The sequence below is a fragment of the Candoia aspera genome, chromosome 2, assembly GCF_035149785.1.
Source record: "Candoia aspera isolate rCanAsp1 chromosome 2, rCanAsp1.hap2, whole genome shotgun sequence".
Lineage (NCBI taxonomy): Eukaryota > Metazoa > Chordata > Lepidosauria > Squamata > Boidae > Candoia > Candoia aspera.
Window position 1 is genome coordinate 127,143,621 of NC_086154.1, and position 23,676 is coordinate 127,167,296.

Here is a 23,676-nt window from a genome sequence, read left to right on the forward strand (position 1 = left end):
GTTCATTCCTTACCACAGATCACACGCTTCCCGCTATCTTCCTATCAGCAGTTGCACGTTACAGTTCAATTTTCCCATCGTTTCACTTCCCAGCCAACAACATGGTATCATCACACAAAATTGCACCTACATTCACGTTCCTGCCAACCTCTCTCTGCCATAACCACAGGAGTTCTTTATGCATTTCTGCACAGACATATCAACCAACAAAGGGATAGTGCACATCCTAATTTTATTCCTGGCTCAGCGCTGAACCATTTGCTAAGTCTCACAAGTGCTTGGACTCACATTGAGTCTCACACGTGCTTTCCTTCAGTCACACGCTGCTGTTACACCACTGAGCGAGCAACCTTCATCTCTATAATTATGTAAAACATTCTGTAATTCAAGCCTGTTCATTTTATTGGATGCTTTCCCTAAATCAACAAACATGCAATAAATTTTCTTGCTCACATACATCCTGCATATCTATCAGTAGACTACATTTCGCTCCTAGTTGGCAAGATGCAGGCAACTGTATCTTGGCTTGCAGTGTGGTCTCTCAATCAGAGATCCTCATTTGCATAGAATAATAGGAGTATGCTTGAGACAACAGTGTCCTTTGTTGGTGCTTGTGGCGTCCTGGCCAGAAAGTTCTGAAACTAACTAGTACTGTCCAGGAATGTTGCATGTGTCATAGGTACAAATAAAGCTGATAATCTATTAACTTCTCCAAAAAGCATTATTTGTGTGTTTATTCATTTTGTAAGGCTGCCCATCTCATCATAGTGACTCTGGGTGGCTAATAGCACACAAAGCAACCAAAAGTAATAGCAACAATATGTTCAGCCCCAAATCCATAATAATAAAGAAACCACATATGGGTTTGAAACTAACCTCCTGACCTCTCATGCCCAGGAACACACCAAGGTCTTTAAGGCTTTCTGAAAGTTGAATCTTGGAGGGAACGTGGTCATATGAAAGCCTGCCTAAACATCCTTAATGCAATTTTGTTTTTCAGTGACTCGATGCAGGGAAGAGTCTTTTCCTGCTTTATAGCTTGTACCTTTCATTCCATTACAGACATGAGGCTGAGCAAGGCATGACGATGGTGAAGTAGTCCCTGTTACTGTCTCCAAGCCTCTCTCCACATATGTCTAGTACAGGGACAACCACCTGGAGCCTTCTAGAAGCGTTGGATAACTCTCCCCAGCATCCCCCAGCAGGGGCAATGGCTAGGGATTGTTGGAGTTCTAATCCTCAAAGAGTGAAGACAAAATTTCCCTGGCAGAGCAAACAAATATGGCTACGATGGAGCCAGGTCCTGCATATGGCAGGCTCCTTCTGGAGGCCACATAGTCTTAAATCTTCAAACTTCATCGCCGGGGAACAATTCAAACAAGAAGTTTAAAATATGAAATATTCCTAAATCTTCAAATAATTTAATTGAACATAAGGGACAACTTAATAATCACAAAGGGGTACATGAAAGTGGATATATTGTATATTCTATCTGAGGAAAAAAAAATTCTCTTAGAATCTCCACATCTGCCTCAAAGTACATTCCGAACTCTAAAATGGAGATACTTCCTTAAAATAGTTAGAAACCATTAAATCAGCAAGGTTCCTATCTTCTTTACAGAGCTGGTGTCTTCATCCCTAATACTTCATAGCATAAAATCCCCTTTAACTGGGATGCTTCCTCCTTTTTACATAACATGTTCTTTGAATTTTAGATCCAACAATCACTAATCATTTTTCTGCCTTTTTATTAGCAAAAGTGCTTTATTTATTGTTTGCCCTCACAACAACCCTGTGAGGTAGGCCACCATTCTGATTTTACAGATGGGAAACGAGATGACGCCAATTAACCCAAGATACCACATTAATTCCACGACAGAGGAAGACGGGAAGCCAAGTCTTCCTGGCACCCACAGACGTTTCTTTTAGTGCTCCATCTGTGTCAATAATTGAGACTATTCCTCTAGACAGACAAACTGTTTTGAAACCAGTTATCTTGACCGTGGTTGGCAGGCATCAGTCAAACTGAAACTCACAAGGATTTGCTCCTCTCTCTCTGGCGGTTTGATAGACAGCACAGAAGTCTTTAAATCTTGAAGCACAGCCCAACCACCCTTCGCCAAAATGCTCGTTGCCTGTAAACAGGAAATCCCCAGCGCCTTTCTTCACCTTACATTGCAGGAGGGTTTTGATGGGCCCTCGCCACTCACCCGTGGTTTCTTCTGGCTTAAAGATCTGGTTTTTCTGCCTGTAGACTCTGTCCACGCTAACGTCAACCCAAGACACGTGATTTTCTGGATCATGGCTGACGTTTTGGATTGTTCCTCTCACCACTAGGCATAAAGGCAAAACAGAAATGGCGGCTTAAAGTAGAGATGCTTCTTTAGGACTCTTTGTATTCAACAGAAACGCTTCCTATAAAAAGACGAAGGGGCAACATCCCATCTAATGTGTAATGGTTAGAGGCCAGCTGCACATTACACAGAAGAAGTGCTATAGCTGTAATTTTCTTTTTCTACAAAGAAACCATGCAGTCCCAAGCTGAACTGGGGACACAGAAAAAGATTTATTTATTTATTTTATTTATTTTTCAAATTTTGCTACAGCCCATCTCCCCCAAGAAGAGGGACTCAATTTAAGATTCCTCCATTTAAACTGCTCTCTCTCAGAATAATTTTTTGGTATGTATATTTATTTTTAGCAGATGAGATAAGAATGGATACTCCCCTTCCCAAGCAGCATTATGAAGAAGAAAAGTGCAGTCACAATATAATGTAATAAAAATTTGCCCTTAATCCTGACACAGCAGTTTTTGAGGATAGAGGCAGAACTATCTTGGTTAACCACTGAGGCAGACTGGATTTATCTTCTGGAAGCCAGGCAGTTCTATGAACTCTACAACCAGCTATGGTCCCCAGAGCAGCCTTTGCCCAGAAAGAATAACAACTCTGACTTTTCCCGTCCCAAAGGCCATCTTAAGCCTCCCGAAGGACATTAGGGAGCCACCATATTTAGAAATTAATTTATCCTCACTCAGGACAGCCATCTGGAGGCTACACAGGCTCTGAGGAAGCTTGGAAGAGATTACAGTAGAATCTGTAGCTAATCTTGGATGCTGAATAGGGTTGGCCTCTGTTAGGGCTTGGACAGGACATCAGTGGGAATCACTGGGCTCTAGGCTACACTAGGAAGCTGAAAAAACATTCTAGAAGAAGGCCACAGCAAAGCACTTTCATAATGTTGCCAAGAAAACTGCATGCAGACAGCTAACAGCAGTCAAGCTTGACTCCAAGGTGGACCTCACCTTTTCACTGTGTAAATAAATGTCTCCTTAGAGCCACCCAAGCCAACTGGCAACACTGCAGGAAAGAGGTTGTTTTGAAGTCATGAGCATTGGCTGTACAAGGATCTACCACACACTCACTTGATTCTGTGGCATTTGCCATAAGGATCTAAATCTTAGATTCCCAGGCTTGGGTTCCCATCCTACACTGAACTACAAACATGCTTACCACAACCCTATCTCATCTGATTAGTACATGGTTCAGCATACCCAATAAGTTGGGTTAGTGAAGTAAACTGTGGTAAGGTAATGGATAAGCAAGTTTTTTTATTTTTTTATTTTTTTTATTCTGCCTTTATTATTATTATTTTTTTATAAATAACTCAAAGTGGCAAACAGACCTAGTACTCTTTCTCCTATTTTCCCTACCACAACAACCCTGTGAGGTGAGTTGGGCTGAGAGAGAGTGACTGGCCCAGCTTACAGCAGAATTTGGGTTCTAAGAGGTAGCACGGAGAGACCCATTGTAGCCTGCACACATACATCTGATGTGGCCTGACAAACCCTCCCTGCATAAAACAAGTGGGAGGAGGAAAGCTGTTGGTGAAATAAACTGATCCTAATCCTGTCACCAAAAAAAAAACAAAAAAACCAGGAGACTTTTGCCAAGCCTGCAGCACTCAAAGGATGATTCCCATTTCCAACTCCAAAAATCAAATAATCAGTTATGGAATCTGTTTGCAAAACAAGGCATTATTTAAACCTTTCCTTTCAAGGAAAATTATTCTGCTCATATGGAGTCCTTGGTGCTCTCTGAGCCTTGTTTTCTTGCAGATGTTTCATTGCCAGACTAGGCAACATCTTCAGTGGGAATCTTTGATTGGTATTTTGCTTGTGTCATCGACACAAAGAATGTCTTTAGCATGATTTTACAAACCTTCTTGGCTAATCCAATTTCCTGAGGACTCTGGGCTTTTAGCAGAACAAATGTCTCCTTTTCTGCTATGCTTTCTCCCTGCCCCCATGAGCATTTTTTTACCCAGATAAACTCAAGTCAGCTGATAAGCTATAATGCCCTTATTCCTCATGCTCCGAGACACTCCTGTTCATCCCACTATCAAGTGGCAGAGGACCTCTGCCTTAAGAACCACAAAGGTCCAGTTCACTTTGGGGGTCATTAACACTTTCATTAGGAGCTATTTTCTCTAATCCCCCCAAAAACCTGATGACGGCAATTGGTGAACTCAGGACAGGGATGTCAACCCATAAATAGAGTCAGTTCAAAGAACTATTTTTTCTGGCCTGTTGACGATTTCAGTATCAAAGCCCCCCATTGTGTGCTCTTCAACACCACCTCTGTCAGCCTCCCCAGATCCTGTGTTTGCATGCTACAGGGAAGGAGCATGCCTTGCTTGGGACACAATAATAACTTCATTGAGCAAAACCAGAGGGCTTGATGACCTCTGAAAGGAAGTAAGAGAAGTAAGGAGATGATCATGCAGCTTTAGCAGAGGAACGCCATATGATCGGCAATCGGAATATGTTGCATTCAGGAAACTGCAATATAGTAGGTTAGAATATTGCTCTGATCAGCAAGTATCTCTTCTGAGTGTGAAGCAGAGTTTCTTTTCTGATTCTTAAAAAAGAAAGAGTGGGGGAGGCAGAGATGGATTAAATTTGAGGAACCATCTACATGCAAAGCCTGGGCTCTGCCATCAAGCAATAGCCAACCCACTAATCTTTCATTATTATTCCTTAACTGTCTTTATTAATTTCATTTATACACCACTCTTCCTCCTGGAGCCCTAAAAGTGCAATGCACTTCTAAACATTTGTGTTATATTTGTCATTTTTTGTGTTTTCCTTTTATTTCTTTATTTTCTTCTCACTAATATTTTCTTCCTGGCTCTGCTCTTTCCCTACCAGCAATGCCTTAGAAAAAATACAGCAAAAAAGTCATGAGTTTGGGATCCCCTGAGCTGGATCAGATCCTAGTTTTAGAGGTATATGGTTAAGCCAAATATAGAGTTCTTCAGTGGCTGGAGTAGTTATATGTCCAAAAGGCCAAGAAGGGGCATCTTGTAGACTGTGATCTCTAAAAGTAATATAAATTTAATAAATTAAAAAAAAATTAAAAATTAAAAAGCTTACACAAAGATACATTTCTTAGTCTTCACTGAGCCACCAGACTCCTTACTGCCTCTCTGGAAGAGTTCTAAATTATCCCACTGTTTGATGTCACAAGAAGCGATAATGCTGTTCGGTTCTGTTTATAGGAATGCATCAGAATGGGGCATGTGACCAGTATTACTTTGCTCAAGAAAAGGTTCATTTTGGAACACTAGAACAGTTCCTTATTATAGGCAAATCACTTATCAAACATCAGTCAGCAAGAAAGCAAGACAATCAGCAACGTTGTCAGCTATCTCAAAAATTAGTTTACTTACCAAAATCACTGCTGCAAATGGCCATGAGAAGCTCCATATTATCACAAGGACGGCACACAACTGGGCGAAAAAAATTACAACAGAGGTACAGAATTTCACTAGTGATGGCTCAGTGACATCTGTTCTATCTAGATTTAATTAACTTATTAGATTTAAGCACTGCCCAACTCCAGAACGATGCTGGGCAGCTCACGACATAACAAAAAAAAAAAAACACAATACAATACAACTAAGGAAAGAAAGAAAGAAACAAACAAACAAAAACAAGCTAAACAGAGGACAAGTTAAAAAAAAAAGAACAAAATGGCAACTCCGCCAAAACACAGAAAACATATACAGTATAGATGAAGTTTGATATGAAGACAAATTCCTTCAGCAGAACCATTGGTATTTGTGCCATTAAGCAGCAAAGTGAAAGATGATCTTCTCAACAGACTTGGAGCATCACACAATGTTTCTAGATCTGGCCATTTGTAACTCAGTGGCCACATCCGGTCATAACCTTGTAGAGGGCAGAGGGAATGGCCGGGAAGGCCAGGAGGAAGAGCCACTACCAAGGCAATGGTCAGATAAGAGGGGCTTAAGCCTGGGCCAAGAAAATAACTTGAGTAAACGTCTCAGACAAGCCCCCCCTAGTTCATATGAAGATGAAGGGAGGGAGGGATTGCAAGATTCTCTTACTATAGCTGTTACAATAAAAGTAGTCCTGACCTACATGGCATTGGTTTCTTAGTCTGGTCCACCTTATAAGGCTGACAAACCTCTCCTTAGGTTTAAGCATTTAGCCACTTCGTAAGCCAGTGGCACAGAGATTTTCTTTGTGTTTTGGATTTCTGACTGAGTGGATGCATGTGGCAAACAATCATCTCACTCAGTCACTGCCCACTGCAACCTTCTTTGTTCTAGGTTGCTGAAGACTCAACTAGAAAAACATATGGATTTTAAAACCCATTAACAATTACAGGAAAAAAACATGGAGTTTTCAAAAACAGGTGTCCTAACAGTCAGGAATCACGCTGAGACGAGGAGTAGGTCTCTAGTGTTTATTACTGCTACATAAAACCGAAAATCCTAACAAACTGAAGAAGCATGGGAAAACCCAGACAGATAAACCTCAAAAGTTAAGGTGGGTCTGATCTGTGTCTCTTTGAATGGCTGCTTAACTCCTCAGTACTACACATGCGTTTTCCACCCTGGATAGAGGCCCCCTCCTGCTCGCCATCAGTACTCATGACAACAGGGGTACTAATGGCGCATAGTCTTCTGACTCTGGTTAGGTGTTGATTGTCCCTTTCTAACCCAGATTGCTAGTTGGCCAAATAGTATTAGGATTGGTAAATAAAGATGCCAGGGCTGGAGCCCACCAATCCTAATTTAACTTTAGTCACTCAGCCAGAATTAACCCCCTCAGTTGTTCTGCTGTTTTCCAGCTGCAGAATAAATTTGGTAATTTCAGAGGGGGACAAGAAGGCCAATCTGGAAGATATTCTGGACCTAGCTCAAGAGAGATCAGATCATTTAGTCTGAGAATTGGGAGACAACGGGATTGCAACCACGGGGGAGACTTTTAAAGGACACTAAGTTTGCAAACTCTAATCAGATTCAGAAATTGCACATTAACTACTTCTAAGCTACAGTATTAGAGACATTCAGAATGACAAGTTTGAAAACGCTGGGTGAGTCTGCCTTCAATCCTGAATGAAATAAAATTTTAATCATAAGAATTTAAAGAATCTTAAAAAAACAGAAAAAGCCAAATAAGGTTTTGATCTTAGAAAGTTATAAACAGACTAAGGGTCCAGATAAAATTGGAATATTGAAACTTTTACAATACGATTTTGGAATTAATTATAAAGTACAAACAGCTTTTTCTGGGAAATAGATCCTGTTTTGGTTTTTAGAAGATACAACATAGATAAAGAATTTCATGATTTCAAAAACTGGACACTGGAGGGGACTAAAGATTTTAGGTAGAGGAAAGATATACAGGCCTGCAAGATGGTGTAAAATGTTATGACAGTAAAAATACTGAAGGAGACTTTTGAAGAATGGAATCAGAAAATAGAGCCAGAATATCAACGATGTCAGTAATGATGTCTGCTTCTATGGATACACTATGTCCAAAAGATGTTACTGAAGAAATGTCAGATATAGAACAAATTTTATCTGATAAAATAGAGATGGTATCAAAATTGGATTTACAACTGACAGGGCAAGGTAATGACTTAGAAAAGGATGTTTGATAGGATCTACAAAAGAAACTGGCTGAGGTTTTAAAATTTAAAAGGGAAATACAAATGACAAACCAAGGGAGTGATCTGGATAATTTTTTCTTATTGGATTTTTAAAAAAAGGCTTGTTAAAGCCTTGAAGAACTCTGTGTGATGGGACAAAGAAGAATTGAAGAGAAATCAAATCCTGTGACAATATTTGAATGAACTAAAGATTAAGAGTGTTAGAAGTGAAAGGAAGGAATATAAAGTTGGTTTATTTGATCAAGGTTAAAGCAAGATATGTTGTTACTTCTGGCAACCCTTTACGGACTTTCTGCTGACGCCAGGCCTGAAAAGATGATGCTTTATGGATTTGTTCATAGATAAGAAATGGGATATGGGATGAAGAGATAAATGTCTGTAACCTTAGAGGGAGTGAAGAGTCACTAAATTTGTTTATACTTGGTGTGATGAAGGTTCTTTATTATATTCTTACCTTTTTCTTTCTTCTGTCTTTTTTTCCTTTTTCTTGCACTCTTTACTCCTTTCTATTCTTTTTTCTTTCTTTAAGTTTAGTTTGTATTAGATTTTACTATTATAATCATAATACTTAATAAAAATTATATACATAAAAAGAGAGATCAGATCATTTGAATCATCATTAAGTAAAACATGAACATGCTCAACATTTACCTCTGGTCATAATGCTCTGTCTGACCCAGAGGTTTTGCAAGAAGCTATAAAGCATCAGAACAGAGCTGCATTTTTTCCATTACTGCAGCTTGTTTTCATCATTGTCCAGCTGGTCCTCCTCCTCCTTTTTTAGCAATACCTCTAAATAAAGATATTTTATTTCAAATATGGATCTCCAAAGGAATGGCTGTTTTCATCTATATAGGCCCTATATAGCTTAATAGGAAAGTATGCACTAGACAATGAAACCAACTTTAATCAACTAACTGGGGGAAGGGCAAGTCCATTATCAATGGAAATCAGTTAAACTGAGGAGTATATCACTGCAGCAATTTTCTGTCATTTGTGTGATGAAATTATTTGCATCATTTACATCATTATGCATATTGATATGATTTTGGAATGATGTTTACAACAGAATTTGTCCCCAGAATGTGAAGCCTGCTGCAGTGAGATCGAATAAATCACTCTGTGTATCTGCTAATTTTACTGGGGTTTTTTCTCTGGGGAGCGGAGAGAAACAACTCGGACATGCTAGTTGAAAAGTTGTATAAAATTAAATTAAGTAACAAATGAATGGCATAAAGAACAAGCAGACTGCTTCTATCCTACTGCCAGTACATTCTCACTGGACTTGATTTTTAACTTGATTCATAAATGAATTTGACACAGGGGTAAGCAGTGTGTTGACCAAGTCTGCAGATTATACAAAACTATTCATGGGGTAATAAACAACAGTGATCTGTCAAACCTGGGAAACACTGTTGAGATTTTAAAAAAGCAATTAAAATCCAGTTATTTCAGCAGGGCTTTGAGGGAGAAATAAATGGAGAGAGATTGCTCCTGGGTATGAATCTTGACTATCCTGATTTTTATTGTTCCTCTGCATGGGAAGAGGTAGTTTTAGTCCCCTCCTGTTAATGTTATAATGTTATTTTTACTTGGATTGTTGTTTTTGGTGTTTGAATCTTGTTTATGTTTAGTAGGACTGTAAGCTGTTCAAAGTCACTCAACAATCAGATCAATATACTATATAAGCCTATTTATAATATTTATTTATACAGATAAATAAATAAGATTCAATATATTGCAATAACTATGTTTAAGTTTAAGTAAGAGTAAAGTGATCCACATAAGAAAGCACCCCACAAAACACTAACTTGAGATATCCACTGATAGGATCTGAGCTGTTTGAAGGGAGAAGAAATGGGAACACGTAGACTCTGTCTGGCAGGTGGAAGGCAAGTTCTATCACCCTAACGTTGGAAGAAAGAAACTGAAAATACTGAAATGCTTTTATATAAGTGCCCTACAGTATGTCCAAATCTGGAATATTGTGTATGGTTCTGGTTGCCACATTGAAAAGGATAGAACCAGTTTGGTCTAGCAGTTAAGGCAGCCTTTCTCAACTTTTTGACCCTGGAGGAACCCTTGAAATATTTTTCAGGCCTTAAGGAACCCTTGTACGTTCAGGCTCAAATATTACCAAATTATTATATCTTTTTCGTGTATAGGCCTGTATATATGCATTAGCAGTGTTCTTAAACTAAAAATAAAGAATGAAACTTACCACTTTAATATGAAGTTGGTCGAATTTGAAATAATTTTTTAAATAAATTGTGATCCCCCAGGGAACCCCTAGTGACCTCTCACAGAACCCTGGGTTAAGGTGTTGGCTTAGAAACCAGGAGGCTGAGAGTTCTAGTCCCACCTTAGGCATGAAAGCCAGCTGGGTGACTTTGGGCCAGTCCCTCTCAATCAGCCCAACCCACCTCACAGGGTTGTTGTGGGGAAAACAGAAGGAGTATTAGGTATGTTGGCTGCCTTGAGTTATTTATAAAAATAATAAAGGCAGGATTAAAAAAAATCTTTAAAAAAAACAGAGCTGGAAAGTGTGCAGAAGAGGACATCCAAAATGATGAGGGAACACCTTCCTGGAGGGAAAAATCTACAATGTCTGGGACTCCTTAGCTACTAAGGCTGTTAAGAGGAGACATAATCAAAGCGTATCAAGTAGTTGATTGTTTCAGCAGTGACTTTTTAAACTTTGTTTTGGAAGATAAACTGCTTTGAAAGAATGAAACAAAATTTTAAAATTGTTAACAAGCCACTTGCTTTCTGAACTGTACCTTCCACAAGGGCCATTTTCTGGAAGTCTGGACCCACAGCACTCCGGTTGCTAAGCAGTTCATACTGGAAGCTGGCAGACTTGCGGCCGATGTCCCCCTGAGGAGTGGCCTGTAAGAAGAGGGCCACTCGCTGAGGGGTATGGCTGCTGAAGCATGAGACCTGGTGCCGCCGTGACTCTTCAGCCTCGCTCACCAGCAGGTGCAACTGTTCTCCATGCTCTACATAGAGGTTGGCACCTTGAAAATTGTGGAAAGGTTTGATGCAGACAGTGATGTGTTGGGAACTTGAGAGGTTGGGCTCCAAGATGACACGGAGGGCTCGTGCTGGGTACATCCATTCCAGGAAGCCTTCGGTACAGCGGAGGTGGACCTGTTCCACAGCACGGGAATGTGGTTCCCAGTTCAAACCACTGGGGAAAAGAAAAGGATGAAGCATAATGTAAAATGGAGCCTAAAGGGTAGACCAAGAGCTTAATTCTATGAGGGTGGCCAGGTTCAGATCTCCAAATGAATCATGCCTCTCTAACTGTATGGAACTCATAATTTCATCCAAGTAATGTTTTCTACCATTAGAGAGCTGAAGCCATTACATTCTTGAATGGCCACCTCAAAGGAGAGATTGGGTAAACTTGGTTCACACTGATCCTTACCTGTTGCCCAGTGTAGAGAGTCAGGGAGGTGACCTTGACAGAAATATGCAAGGCCCACTACATGAGCAAAGAGGGCCGAAATATTCCTTAAGTCCTGGGAAACAAAGTAATATTCAGAAGCAACTCAGGCAAATGCCTCCCTGATTTACTGGAATATATGAAGTGGGGGAGGTACAGCTCTGTCAGACTTGCAAAATTCTGTTATTGTAGTCAATCTGAAATACTTTGGCCACATAATGAGAAGACAGGACACCCTGGAGAAGATGCTGATGCTGGGGAGAGTGGAAGGCAAAAGGAAGAGGGGCCGACCAAGGGCAAGGTGGATGGATGATATTCTGGAGGTGACAGACTCGTCCCTGGGGGAGCTGGGGGTGTTGACGACCGACAGGAAGCTCTGGCGTGGGCTGGTCCATGAAGTCACGAAGAGTCGGAAGCGACTGAACGAATAAACAACAAAGTCAATCTCAGTAAAGCACATTACTGGTCTTCCTGTGGAATTGATTTTCTGGTCTGATCTACCTAGAGGGGCTAGCACCCAGGAACTGTGAATGGCTTCCCCCATCCTGAATCCTGTACCACGAAGTATTTCTGAAATTCCCCCAAACTGCAGAAGTGCCCTGCTATCTAATGGAGGGCAGTGGGACAGGGTAGAGCAGGCTGCCACCTGAGACAGTAAAAATCTGGTATTTACTTAGCTGTAGAGTTCTCTGGTTGGGGATTCTGATCTCTTAAAAAAGGGTTGCCCACACTCCTTTTCATACTTATTTGCATTTGAGATAGCTACAGGACCTGCCATACCATTAGGCAGCCACCTCATATAACAACTTTGGATGCCAGGAAAAAGTTGTAGGTTATTAATTCTTCATTTGTCTTGTTTTCTTTTGACAGCCAGGGATGATCCAAGGTCCTTGTGGGATTTTCTTCCTCTTGTGCTAAACTAACTGTTGGCTTTGAGTCTATGCCCCTTGGCTTGAGAGAATCACTAGTATCTCTGTCTTAGGTAGAAAAGTATCAGGCCAGTTCTGTCTGGCTATAACATGGCTTCAGGGTAAATATTCTTAATATTATTCCAAGGAAACAAACTTTATATTAAAGCAAGTGTACATTTTTTTGGCTGGAATCACACGTTCTTCCCGTGTATCAAGAGCTGCACCTGCTCAGGAATAAGTGACTAAATCCAAGCTATCACATCAAACATCTGATGGCTTCAATTGCAGACACTTCATTTTTTATGGCCCTTTTTTTCTGATCTAAAACAGAACTACTCAGTGAAGCTTATGTTATACATTAAAAATATAGCAATACTACAGTTAAGAATAACAGAGGGGAAGATAAAGCTTTGAAGTAAAAGTTAAAGTAAAATGAGAGATCAAGCCAAAGACCTTCAAATTCCCCTTCCTTAGATCTGAAAAAAAATCAGATACCATTGGCATACACACACCCTTTCCCAGCCTGGAATCCTTCAGATCTCTCAGATTGTTGTTGTTTATTCGTTCAGTCGCTTCCGACTCTTCGTGACTTCATGGACCAGCCCACGCCAGAGCTTCCTGTCGGTCGTCAACACCCCCAGCTCCCCCAGGGACGAGTCCGTCACCTCTAGAATACCATCCATCCACCTTGCCCTTGGTCGGCCCCTCTTCCTTTTGCCCTCCACTCTCCCTAGCATCAGCATCTTCTCCAGGGTGTCCTGTCTTCTCATTATGTGGCCAAAGTATTTCCGTTTTGCCTTTAATATCATTCCCTCAAGTGAGCAGTCTGGCTTTATTTCCTGGAGGATGGACTGGTTTGATCTTCTTGCAGTCCAAGGCACTCTCAGGATTCTCCTCCAACACCACAGCTCAAAAGCATCAATATCAATATCAATATCTCTCTGATTACAGCTCCCCAAAACTGCATCCAACATTGCTGGCTAGGAATCCTGAGAGTTGTAGTACCAACAAATGTAGAAAAGTACCGGTTGGGGATGCTGGTACATCACAGTGAAGATGCCCCCCCCCCATTCCTGGGACAGGGTAACTCAAAGGCAATCAAAATTGCCTCCAAATAAAGTGGGGCTAAAATCGATATGGAATAGCAGGCCTGACACAGACTTCTTAACTGTCTCTGATTTCTTATCAGTGTCAGATTCAAAATGAGCAAGCAGCTTTGGGTAAAGCTGAGATACCAAATAATCATGATCAGAATAATCAGAATTCATCTTATAAGTGAAATTTGAAACTGCTGATGCCTTCCAGCTTCAGAATTCAGCCCTGACCATGGCCATATTTATAATTAATGCATTCGTCATGGTGTTTCAGAACGGTTACTTTCGGTTTCTATAAATGTTTAGATGTATTTGATTACCTCAAATTAAAATGGGTTTATAAAATAAATCAATATGCATGTTTAATTAGTGCACCACAGGCATGGGCAGTAAAGTCTTTTACAATCCCATTGACTGCAATGGGTGATGTTCTCACTGAAATTAACGAAAGTAAAAGTATTTTTGGTAGCAGTATGTGTGCTGTTAGTTTTGAAGCATCACTTCGAGAGAGATTTAAAATAATGTGACTGCAATTATTTATTAAATAATTACATGAATTAGGATAAAATCCAGCAATGTTAAGCAAGCATCAATTTCAGCTGGACAGTTCAACTTCTCATTTACGTTCTAAGAGCGCTTAATCTTGCTAGAGGCTATTTTTTTTAATCGTTTAACGGTGGTTTCAGATTTTACAACCGCAGGACGCCAAGAAGTCGAGGGTGCATGACCCCCGCTGGCCACAATTAATTTTAGGACGATAATCGCAATCCGCTGTCAGATTGCATTAATGGAATTTTCTGAGGTTTTAAATTCTGCGCAATTGAGAGTTCGAGCAAGGTAATTCCAGATCGATCGAACGCGTAAAGCCCACTACGCTTCGACTTTAAACTGGACTTCACTTTCCCGCGCCAGCCGTCGGAGGCGAAAGCAACATGCGTCGGTCCCTCAAATCCGCTGGCTTGCTCTCCCCCGTGCTCGGCGACCTTCCTCCGCCCCCAGTCCCCAGCTCCGCTTACCTGCCCTTCCAGCTGCAGTAGTCGGCCGCGCATGGCTGCAGCAGCAGCAGCAGCAGCAGCAGCGGGAGCACAGAGCGCCTGCTCCAGACCTCCCGGCTCAGGGCCATAAGGCCGCTTAAGCAGCCTGGGCCAGAGAACCAGCCTGGAGCGCACACACTCTACCTGCTGCGAGACGCGGAGAAGAGGGGCCTGCCCGCGCTTTTGGTTTTGGAGCGGGGAGCGGGAGAGCAATGGAGAAAGTGGGGTGGCCGTCGCCTCAGGAGCAGGAGAACGGAATGAAAGAGGCAGCTTTCTCGTCCCGCTCCCCCACCCCCCGCCCCGGCATAATCTGCGGTTGATTGGACAGCTGCCCCTTCTTTTCTCGAAGCCCCACAGATGGCTGACCATCGCAACACAACGGACAAGATGGCTCTTTTTCCTTTCTTAGCTCCCTTGCCCCCAATACATACCCACGTAACTAGGACGAACATACGGAAAACCGAAGAGGTGGGTGGTTTCTTTGTCTGAACGTCTAGTTATTGTTTATAGATTATATTACATTTCTCTCCCAGAGTTTGCAGTATGGATGCCCAGTGTAAATGAGTGCAAACCATTAAAATTAGGAAAAGCAGTAGATCAAACTAGCTGCCTATAATCCATGGGAGTGGGTTGGCTAGAAATGTTGAATGTTTGTAAAAATAGACAAATCATCTATCAATCAGTAAATGGGGTGAGGAGAAAGCTGAAGTCTTTACACAAGGTAATGGGGCTGCTCTGGATGATTAAATGTGTGTCTTTTCCACATCTTGCATGATTGGTGAGTACTGTAATGTTAATGTCTTTGTTTCAGAGTGCAGGTGCATCATTCATTTCTTTTCCTTCCATCCATCCATCCATCCATCCATCCATCCTATACCATGGCCATCAAGGAAGTGAAATGACCAATGGCTAGGCTGCAAGTTTAGCCATTTGCCAAAAACTTGGTTCTCTGTTAGCATTTTGTGTGGGTGTGTACTAAGGGACCTCAACTCTAATGCTGATATCAGCTAATGGCAGCTCTTTTTAGACACACATTTAACACTAAAAGTGCTAAACCCACTCAAAAGCAGCCTGAATAACTGACAGGCACATGGTGAATTGTGCCATGAAGCAGCAGAGGGCAAGCTGGCTCTCTCCCGATTCATCATGCACTCCTGCTGCCACTGCTGGCCAGGGTCAGCTGCCAGTTTGAGCGCATGGACTCTCCTATTGCCAAAAGCAGAATAGCCCTGGAAGATGGCGCCCAGGGACCAGAGGAAGGGGGGTGTCAGCAGCACCAAGCAAAAGTGGCCAATAGGTCACCTTATCCATCCTAACACCTTGAAGGGGGTCAGTGGAGCATGTCAGATTGTATCCAGGGCAAAACCTTCATCTGCATAAGGGAGAAAACATTGCTTTGACCCCAATACATTAAGGATGACTTAAGGTATAGGCTAGGAATCAGATGGGGGTAAGGTCACGAGGACATAGCCAAAAGATTCCAGGACATCTTTGCGCGCTGCAGTTGGAAGCAAGAGAGGAAAAGCTCTAAGGCAAGGAGATTGTACAAGGAAAACGTTTTCAGGAATGGTTGCTGACCCATTGTTGTAGATAGGAGAACCTCCTCTCTTCCACATTGCTTAATTCAAAATTACCTCCTTTATAGTTTAGTGTTTAAGTTTCAAGTTAGACTGATCTCTACTGATAGACTGTGAGGCTGAAATGATATTTCTAGCTCTAGGAAGATGCCGTTGTATCAGGCCGCAAAAAAGGGACCGAGGAAAAGCAGGGCCATCCTGAGCTCTACTGGAAGGACTAATCCATTAGCTTCATTAGCCTTAACCCTCTTCCATCTGTTGCCAAAGAACAGCAGCAGTGGGGGAAGGAGGATTATTTACCCACGCTGTTATGCAGATTAAGGAAAGAACAGATGTGAGTTGAAAAGCCTGTTTTATTTGCCAATATAGGGTTGCACATGTTGCATGCATGTCATTTCTGGTGTTGGTGATTTTATTATTGATAGATGGACTGTTGGGTGTTCCTTTTTAACAATTGATTAATTGGTTTTCTTTTTAATCTGTTTGGTTGTGTGATTCTCAGAGACTACCTGGACAGGTCCCTGCAGTTTTCTTGGCAAGGTTTTTCAGAAATAGCTTGCCACTGCCTCCTTCCTAGGGCTGAGAGAAAGTGAAACTTTTGGAAGACTCCTTGTGTTTCTGTGTCTGTTTCCATCTTCAATGTCTTTACAGATGTGGTTGTAATACTGTTTCTTGTCTCTTCTAACAGCTTTCTGAGATTCTTTAGGTTCCTTCCTGAGATCTTCATCTTTTTATATTTTGCCTTCTTTTCTCTTCTCTTGGCAATTTCTTCCAGTTGGTCAGACATCTAGTTTGTTTTCATCTATTTCTTGGTCTTTTCACATTCACCCTTCACAATTTCTTTAATTTCATTCCACAGTTCCTCTGGTTCCCCATCAATGAGGTTCAGAACTTCAAAGTGATTTCAGATGTTCTTCTTGAAAATGGAGGGAATAAGCTCAATATCCTATTATGAAAGCTGGTTTGTTTTGTTCTTCTGCTTTAGCTTGACTTGGAACTTGCACATGAACAGTTAGTAATCTATTCCACCCTCAGCCCCTGGCCACATCTTTGCTACTATAACTGCACTCTTCTGCTTCGTTGTACCAATAATATAGTCAATTTGATTTCTATGACCTCCATATGGTAATGCCTATATATGGTAATGCATTTTAGTTTTTAAAGACTGTGTTAGCAGTGAAGAGACTATTGGATTAACTGTCTGCAGTTGCACAAATACTATTTGTTCAAGAAGTTCTGACCTCTGCTATGTAGTAAGAACAAAACCACCATGGGCCAGTTGGCTAAGCTCTGCCAGTTAATGTTTTTTTATTATAAGTTGGAGTTGTTGTTTGTGACCTCAGGCATTATGATTTGGATTGCTTAACTACTTGTTTTTAACTTTGTACACTGCCCAGAGTCACTGATGTAAGATGGATGGTGTATAAATTGTTTAAATAAATAAAAAAAATGTTCTGGCTTTGGGCTATTGATTCTGGACTGATTGCAGACCACTGCTGCCAATTATCACTCCACCTTTTGGAACATCGAGAGAATCAGGAAATGTTGCCGTCATCATCATTTTGTGATGCTCTTCAGGTGCTACTATGGTGAAGATCAACACGTCCATCATCCCCATTAACCAATTGCTGAGAAACCAAGACACCTATAATTGCATTATATATGTTTTATGTTCTGCAAAGCTGCATTAAGAATGCATTATGACCTGAAAAGGAGGAAAATAAACCTGATAACAAACCTGATAAATACTTTTAAAATATGATGCTGCTGTTGACCTCTGCTGTGTCATAATGATGGAGAGACCATCCAAAGGGCATTCTTAATTGGAGTCCAGCCTGCTCTACAAGCCCTACTCAACATTTTTGGCTCTGGATGATGGCTAGGAAGCCTCCTTTTAAGATTTAAAAAAATCTTAAAATGATGAATAAGAGTCTCTCACTGCACTTTAAAAGCCAACAAAATAGAATCTGAATTTGCAATCAAAGCAAACATTGTATAATTGATGGAAATGCAATGGCTTTAACTTCTTTCACGATCACCTTTCAGGGTTCCATGCACAACAAAGCACTGGGTGCCCTTGTGCTTTTCATGCAAAAGACTCACTTTCTGCCTGCCAATAATTAGATTTCTGTATGCATTGGCCTGCCTCAGCTTCAATGAAGGATATGGGGAGTTGCTTTTTTGTAGGTCTGAAGGAGCAAGATTTCTTTGGGGCCTCCCTAAAGTGTGGAGTTGGGATTTTGCACTCAGAGGCCAAACACAACCCTGTGCACTGCTGGGTGGCACATGTTCAACCCTCTGTGCTATTCTTCACACCACAGGGTTTGGGGGCAGCAGGCTTTAAGGCCATCAGTTACCTTGTGGCCAGTCAAATGTTCTTACCTTCTCCACAGCTGCACGGAGTGGCGGGAGTGGCAGCTCAGAGCAGAGGCTCTTCAGCTCCCAAGGTGTCATTTGGCAGTCTGCTGTTGTGGTGGATTTCAGCAGTGCCGCTGGTTCTCAGGAAGGAGGGGGCACATTCCAAGAAGGGGGAAAAGAGGAAACATAGTCTAGACAGCAGTTGTAGGAAAACCAAGAGTTCAGAATAGTCCCGCCCTTTATTTCCCCTTAGGTTAGTTAGAGTAGCTTTAGTCTGGCAAGATTCTGTCTGTATGGTGTGAGCAAATAAAGCACTGGAGTTTGGCTGACTGATTCTTTGTCGTTCTTGGGCTAGGCCTGACAGCTGTCATGCTTCTGCCATTAAAGAGGGCTGTACTCAAGATCTACCATGTAAAATAGTGTGAATCAAAGCTTATTTTTGTATCATGTTACAAAACAACTGCCTTCAAACGTAAGGATATATTGGACTGCAAACGTGCTGGTTATTGGACAATTTGTGTGAGGTAATACTAAAATAACCAGTGCCGCTGGTTCTCAGGAAGGTTTATTTACTGCTTTATTTACTAAAATAAAGCAAAATAAATGGAAAATAAAAAAAGGAAAATAAACACACAGTAGCCAACAATGTGAGGAAAAAAGTGTTGGACAACAAAGTGTTGGAATTATTTTCTGAAATATTGGCAAGCCACAGGTTCCCAAGTCAAATCAGGTTCTGATTTAGGGCCTTCCTTTCACTGCTGGATTGGTGCTTCCCCCAACATGCTGTTCCTGTTTCCTTACCAACCTGCAGTCCTGGAGGTTTCAAATGGTGCCATCCGAGATAGGATGCTCCTGAGAAAGTACATGCTTTTTCCTGAGCAAATCTGTAAGGAAGAAGTGTTTCTGAGTGCTTTTGAGTTTCTCTTCCAGCAGAAAACTGTTTTGTAAAACTTACGAGCTTTGTAAACATCTCTGAAATGTTTCTTGAGGATCTGAAATAAAGCTTACAGAAAAAAAAATAGTTTCAATCTAGGAATAATTATCAAATGTTTATTGATATTTGTTTAATGAAAACAAAAGAGCCAATTTAGGAATACCCATGTGGTATGTGAAAGCAGGTGTTTAACTTCTTTTATAATAGATGCAGGAAGGATATAAGAAAAGAATTGCCTTGAATGATAACACAAATGTACTAGCACCTGGAAGATATATGTATAACAAACATTTGTAAAGCTCAATACTTGACAAAGAATAGAGAGATGGTTATATGTTTTGCTTTCTAGAATCTCTGAACATTCACCAGCCTTATGTGAGCAATCCCTTCCAAAACAGCTAATCCTTTTGGCAGGGATAACTTCCTTTCAACATCTGGCTGTTGGATTTTGGGGGCATGTAACTTACATAATATGTGGTCATAAGCTCAAGTGTGGAAGGAACCCAGGTCTGCAGTACATGAAATTGCCTTTGAGTGAAAATGTTCTCCATTGGGTTCTAAACTTGTCTGGTTTCAGTTCATACTGGCTGTAAAAATATAAATTTTTATAAGCTGTTCTTCAAGACAATGCATCCTACAGCTTCCCAAATGTCACAGTATATATAAAGTGCAATTGCATGCTAAATGTTAAATGTTTTTGCATGTACTAATCGACCTTTTTTTAACTTGTTACATATCAGTAGTGTTGCTTTAATGTGGGTTTAATGGTTTCTGGTTTTGATTAATTGCATCTAAATGAAACTTTGTATCAGTTCATTTTGATTAATTGCATCTAAATGAAACTGTTTGTATTCAGTTTCATTCATCAGAATCATTTGTATATGCATTCTACAAATGATAAGACAATAAATAATACTGTGGTTTTGTATAGTCAAACTCGATGCAATGCCCAGAGCAAAGGGATCAGAACCGTATGTCTCTCTATGGCAGCAAACTGTGAATTAACTTGAATGTAGTTGCTGAAAATAATTCTGCAGTTGCTGGCTGAAAGAGTGGCAGACTCTCACAAGATCTTGTGTTAACATTGGCAGCATAATGATCTCCAGAGGTTCGGTGAGACATTTCTGACATTGCTCTAAGCTAAGCATAGGCTGAATGTATCTGACCTGACCTCATTGTACAATCAAAAGATACATGCAGAAGAGCCTTTTGGAAGGTCTGATCATAAACACAATATTGGGAACTGAAATGCTGGAGCCTGTCTTTTGTTCAAAGTCAGCCAGGGAAAGAAAAAGGAAAGGATGTTGGGAGAATGCTGACACTGTGATGGAGTAATGCCCCCTGGGAGGACCTGCTCTGCCACAATTTACTCCATGCTCAAAACCAGCCCATCTGCTGCCATCTGAAAGTATTGAGGCACTTGATCTCTGGCCTTCTTTTTTACATCCAGCAATCCACAGCCCCATTTGTCTTTTCACTCTTATGCAGAAGGCGGTCACGGAGAGGCGGCAAGGAAGTTTTTCCAAATCAGGCCTGTACAACTTCGAAGGGTGAATGGATGACCTCATCTTAGAAGAGATTTATAGTCTATCAACAGTTAAAGACATGCAATTGCTTTGCAAAATGCAAGGTAAAGGAGCCAACTTAGCTCCTGGGGAAGCATGATCCAAGTGTGGGGGTTACAACAGAGAAGGCCTGCCTAGCCACCCCTCCACTTCTTAAAGGGCAATTCTCAGCAGATCCTCAGTAGGGGTTTCAAGTATTTGGCCAGTTTCAGTTCTTCCAAGATGTTGCCTGATATAAACCATTGTAAGGTATTAAGCAGCCCTTTGAACTGAACCCAGAAGCCCATTGGGAAGCAGTGCATTGATGTAACCATTGGTGCTGGTCTGCAATGGTGGGGCTATCCCACCAGCAATCTGGCCATTGCCAAAGGCAGCCCATGTACAGTATGTTGTGGTAGTTTCACTGAATAGCAATTAGGGTGTGAACTGCTGTTGCCAAAACATTTTGGTTTAGAGTGGAGTGTGAACCAGGCGCTGCTGTTTGGAAAACATGACTTATGCCCTGTTGCAAACTAGGAAACCCAATCAATTTTACTTATTCAATAAACCAAGGCTTAGTGCAAGGTGTGACCCCAGTTTGCCATTCTGCTTTATGCCCTCAGTGTGCTACTCTTAAGCCATCATACCGATGGTTAGAACCAGTCACTATGTCTCATTCTATTCACCCTATCTTCCAGGGTTGCTATGGTGGAGATAAATGAGAAGAGATACCCCATAAACATCATCTGAGCCAGACATCTGTGCACAACCGTACCCTCTCCCCTTTCCTACAAGCATATGGCTTATTTTTTTCAGTTTCCTGCATTAAAATCAGATCGTATTTGCTATCCCTGTTCATAATTATAAAAACAGTTGAGAATCTTTAAACCAGGAACTTCAAATCTAGATCATAACTACAAAATGGCTCAAATTCACCACACTCTAATGGAATAGGTAATATTGACATACTTGTTAAACTCAGTTAAGCAACAAACCAACCATATTATTGCTGAGCATTGTGTGTGAACCAGGTTAGTCAATGGGTTTAAGGAAGAACTGCCAATTCTTCCAGACATGCTTTTGGAGCTCAAGAAAGTACTGAGGACTTACTTCTTTACATCACTGATCATGAAGATTTTCAGGTCCTGGATACATTCTACCCCTCCTGAGTCTAATTTAGTATCATTAAATGTATCTTATTTAATTTGGGCAAATTAGCAACTGCCATACTGCTGTCCTCTGTCTTACACATGATTTTTGCTTGCCATAGATAAATGATGAGTTGCCTTCACACCTGATTCAGCAAGCTAAATTTCATGCTTCCTTTCCAAATTAAGTTTGGAAACCTTTTTCAATTTGGGGCTTCCCATCATAGTTTGGAGTACAAATGTAAATCACAGTTTGCCATTGTGTCAGAACCAGTAAATTACAAGTACCTTGAATCAGACAAATTAGATCAGCCCTGGTCTACATGAAGCCTTAAAAATGGTCACAGAGGCTCTTGCTGTTATCTCTGTTAAATTCTTTTTCGCCTCATCACCATTTTACTTTTTAAATAGAAAGAATTGGATGTACCAGTCTGATTTCAAAGAGTGCCCATCTTTAATAATTCTATTGCCTTATTGAAAATGTTTTGTACTTGTTTCTTTGTATTTCATCATTTTAAATGTTTACCTGATAAACCATCCTTTCTCAACCTGGTGCCCCCTAGGTGTATTGGACCACATTCCCATCATACTCAGTCTGCAGAGCCACAGAACAATGTTTCTACAGGCTGATTTGAGGAAGCTTCGTCTCAGTAGTTGGCATAAATGTTAACTAAAAATAAAGGGATACAGCTATTAGGTGCCAAAATTACTTTATTATAGCTTATGGAAATAGACAGGCATTCAAGATGGCATATGAAAGAGTAGAACATGGCTTCAGACCACACATATTTTCTTCAGTCTAAATTTACACAGAGAAATAAATATATGGATTGATTTACAGAAGCATTAGGGAATGTTCATAGATGTCTCAAAGGTATGAAAATAGTATTTCTTTAAAAAAAAGTATTTAGAAAGTAAGAAGCAGGCATTCTTTAAGACGTTTCCTTCCAGCACATCTCCAAAGAAGTGCTACCATGTTTTCACTTTAACTTTCCATGACAAAGTAAGTAGGGGGAAAATGCAGTATAACTAGAAAAGCAAAATTGAGTCTTGCTGCAATGGAACCTATGCACAAAGTCATTGTCTCTAGATTTAAGTTTAGTTTTTTTCACTTCTACAGCTGCTACACATACAATAGAACCAGGGCAGATAAATACAAGTAGTTGGGGAACTACCCTAAAGGTGTTCCTTATCATAGCTTGTTATACATGTTTTTTTAAAATACCGTTAGCTCCTTTAGAAGCAGCTGCTTTTAATACTGAAAAACAATATAAAAGTATTTTAAACAAGATGTAACACAAGTTTCCCTGATGAGACAGCATGAGAGTGAAGGGTTTGTGCAAGTACTCTCAGACGCCATAAAGCGTTTTGTTAAAAGTAGTTCTCGTGTCAGTAGTCAAAGATACGAAGTTAGAGTAAATGTAAACTGAGATGGAGACCGAAGCCTTTTTCTCATTATCAAAGAAGAAAAATGTACTTGAACTTTAAATTCATTGGAAAAATCAAACACTCAGCTAACTTCACCTACAGAATAAATGATAGATAGTATCGTTTCATATCAGCTGGGATGAAGCCCAGGGCCCGTTTGCTTATGAACTGAATTGCCTAACTGATCAAGCACAACTTCTCTTGCACATGCTGAA

General features: G+C 40.8%; 1 protein-coding gene and 1 long non-coding RNA gene across 2 annotated transcripts; one reads left to right on the plus strand and one right to left on the minus strand.

Annotated features, from left to right (window-relative positions):
* Positions 1-1,526: 1,526 nt before the first annotated feature.
* On the minus strand, positions 1,527-14,725 carry LOC134490504 (meteorin-like protein). Its single transcript, XM_063293586.1, has 4 exons — positions 14,455-14,725; positions 10,766-11,175; positions 5,731-5,790; positions 1,527-2,333 (listed from the first exon to the last, which is right to left on the minus strand). The coding sequence occupies exons 1-4, from the start codon at positions 14,559-14,561 to the stop codon at positions 2,017-2,019; spliced, it is 894 nt and encodes a 297-aa protein (XP_063149656.1). The 5' UTR covers positions 14,562-14,725; the 3' UTR covers positions 1,527-2,016.
* Positions 14,726-14,734: 9 nt separating this feature from the next.
* Positions 14,735-22,499, plus strand: LOC134490505 (uncharacterized). The gene is made up of 3 exons (XR_010067217.1): positions 14,735-14,940; positions 20,830-20,971; positions 21,584-22,499. It is a non-coding gene; the product is annotated as an uncharacterized LOC134490505 (long non-coding RNA).
* Positions 22,500-23,676: the final 1,177 nt, after the last annotated feature.

Coding starts and splice junctions, on each gene's coding strand:
- LOC134490504 (XM_063293586.1), bottom strand. CDS start 14,561: ATGGCCCTGAGCCGGGAGGTCTGGAGCAGGCGCTCTGTGCTCCCGCTG. Junction 11,176..14,454: donor TACTGCAGCTGGAAGGGCAG/GTAAGCGGAGCT, acceptor TCTTTTCCCCAG/TGGTTTGAACTGGGAACCAC. Junction 2,334..5,730: donor CATTTGCAGCAGTGATTTTG/GTAAGTAAACTA, acceptor CTTTATGCCTAG/TGGTGAGAGGAACAATCCAA.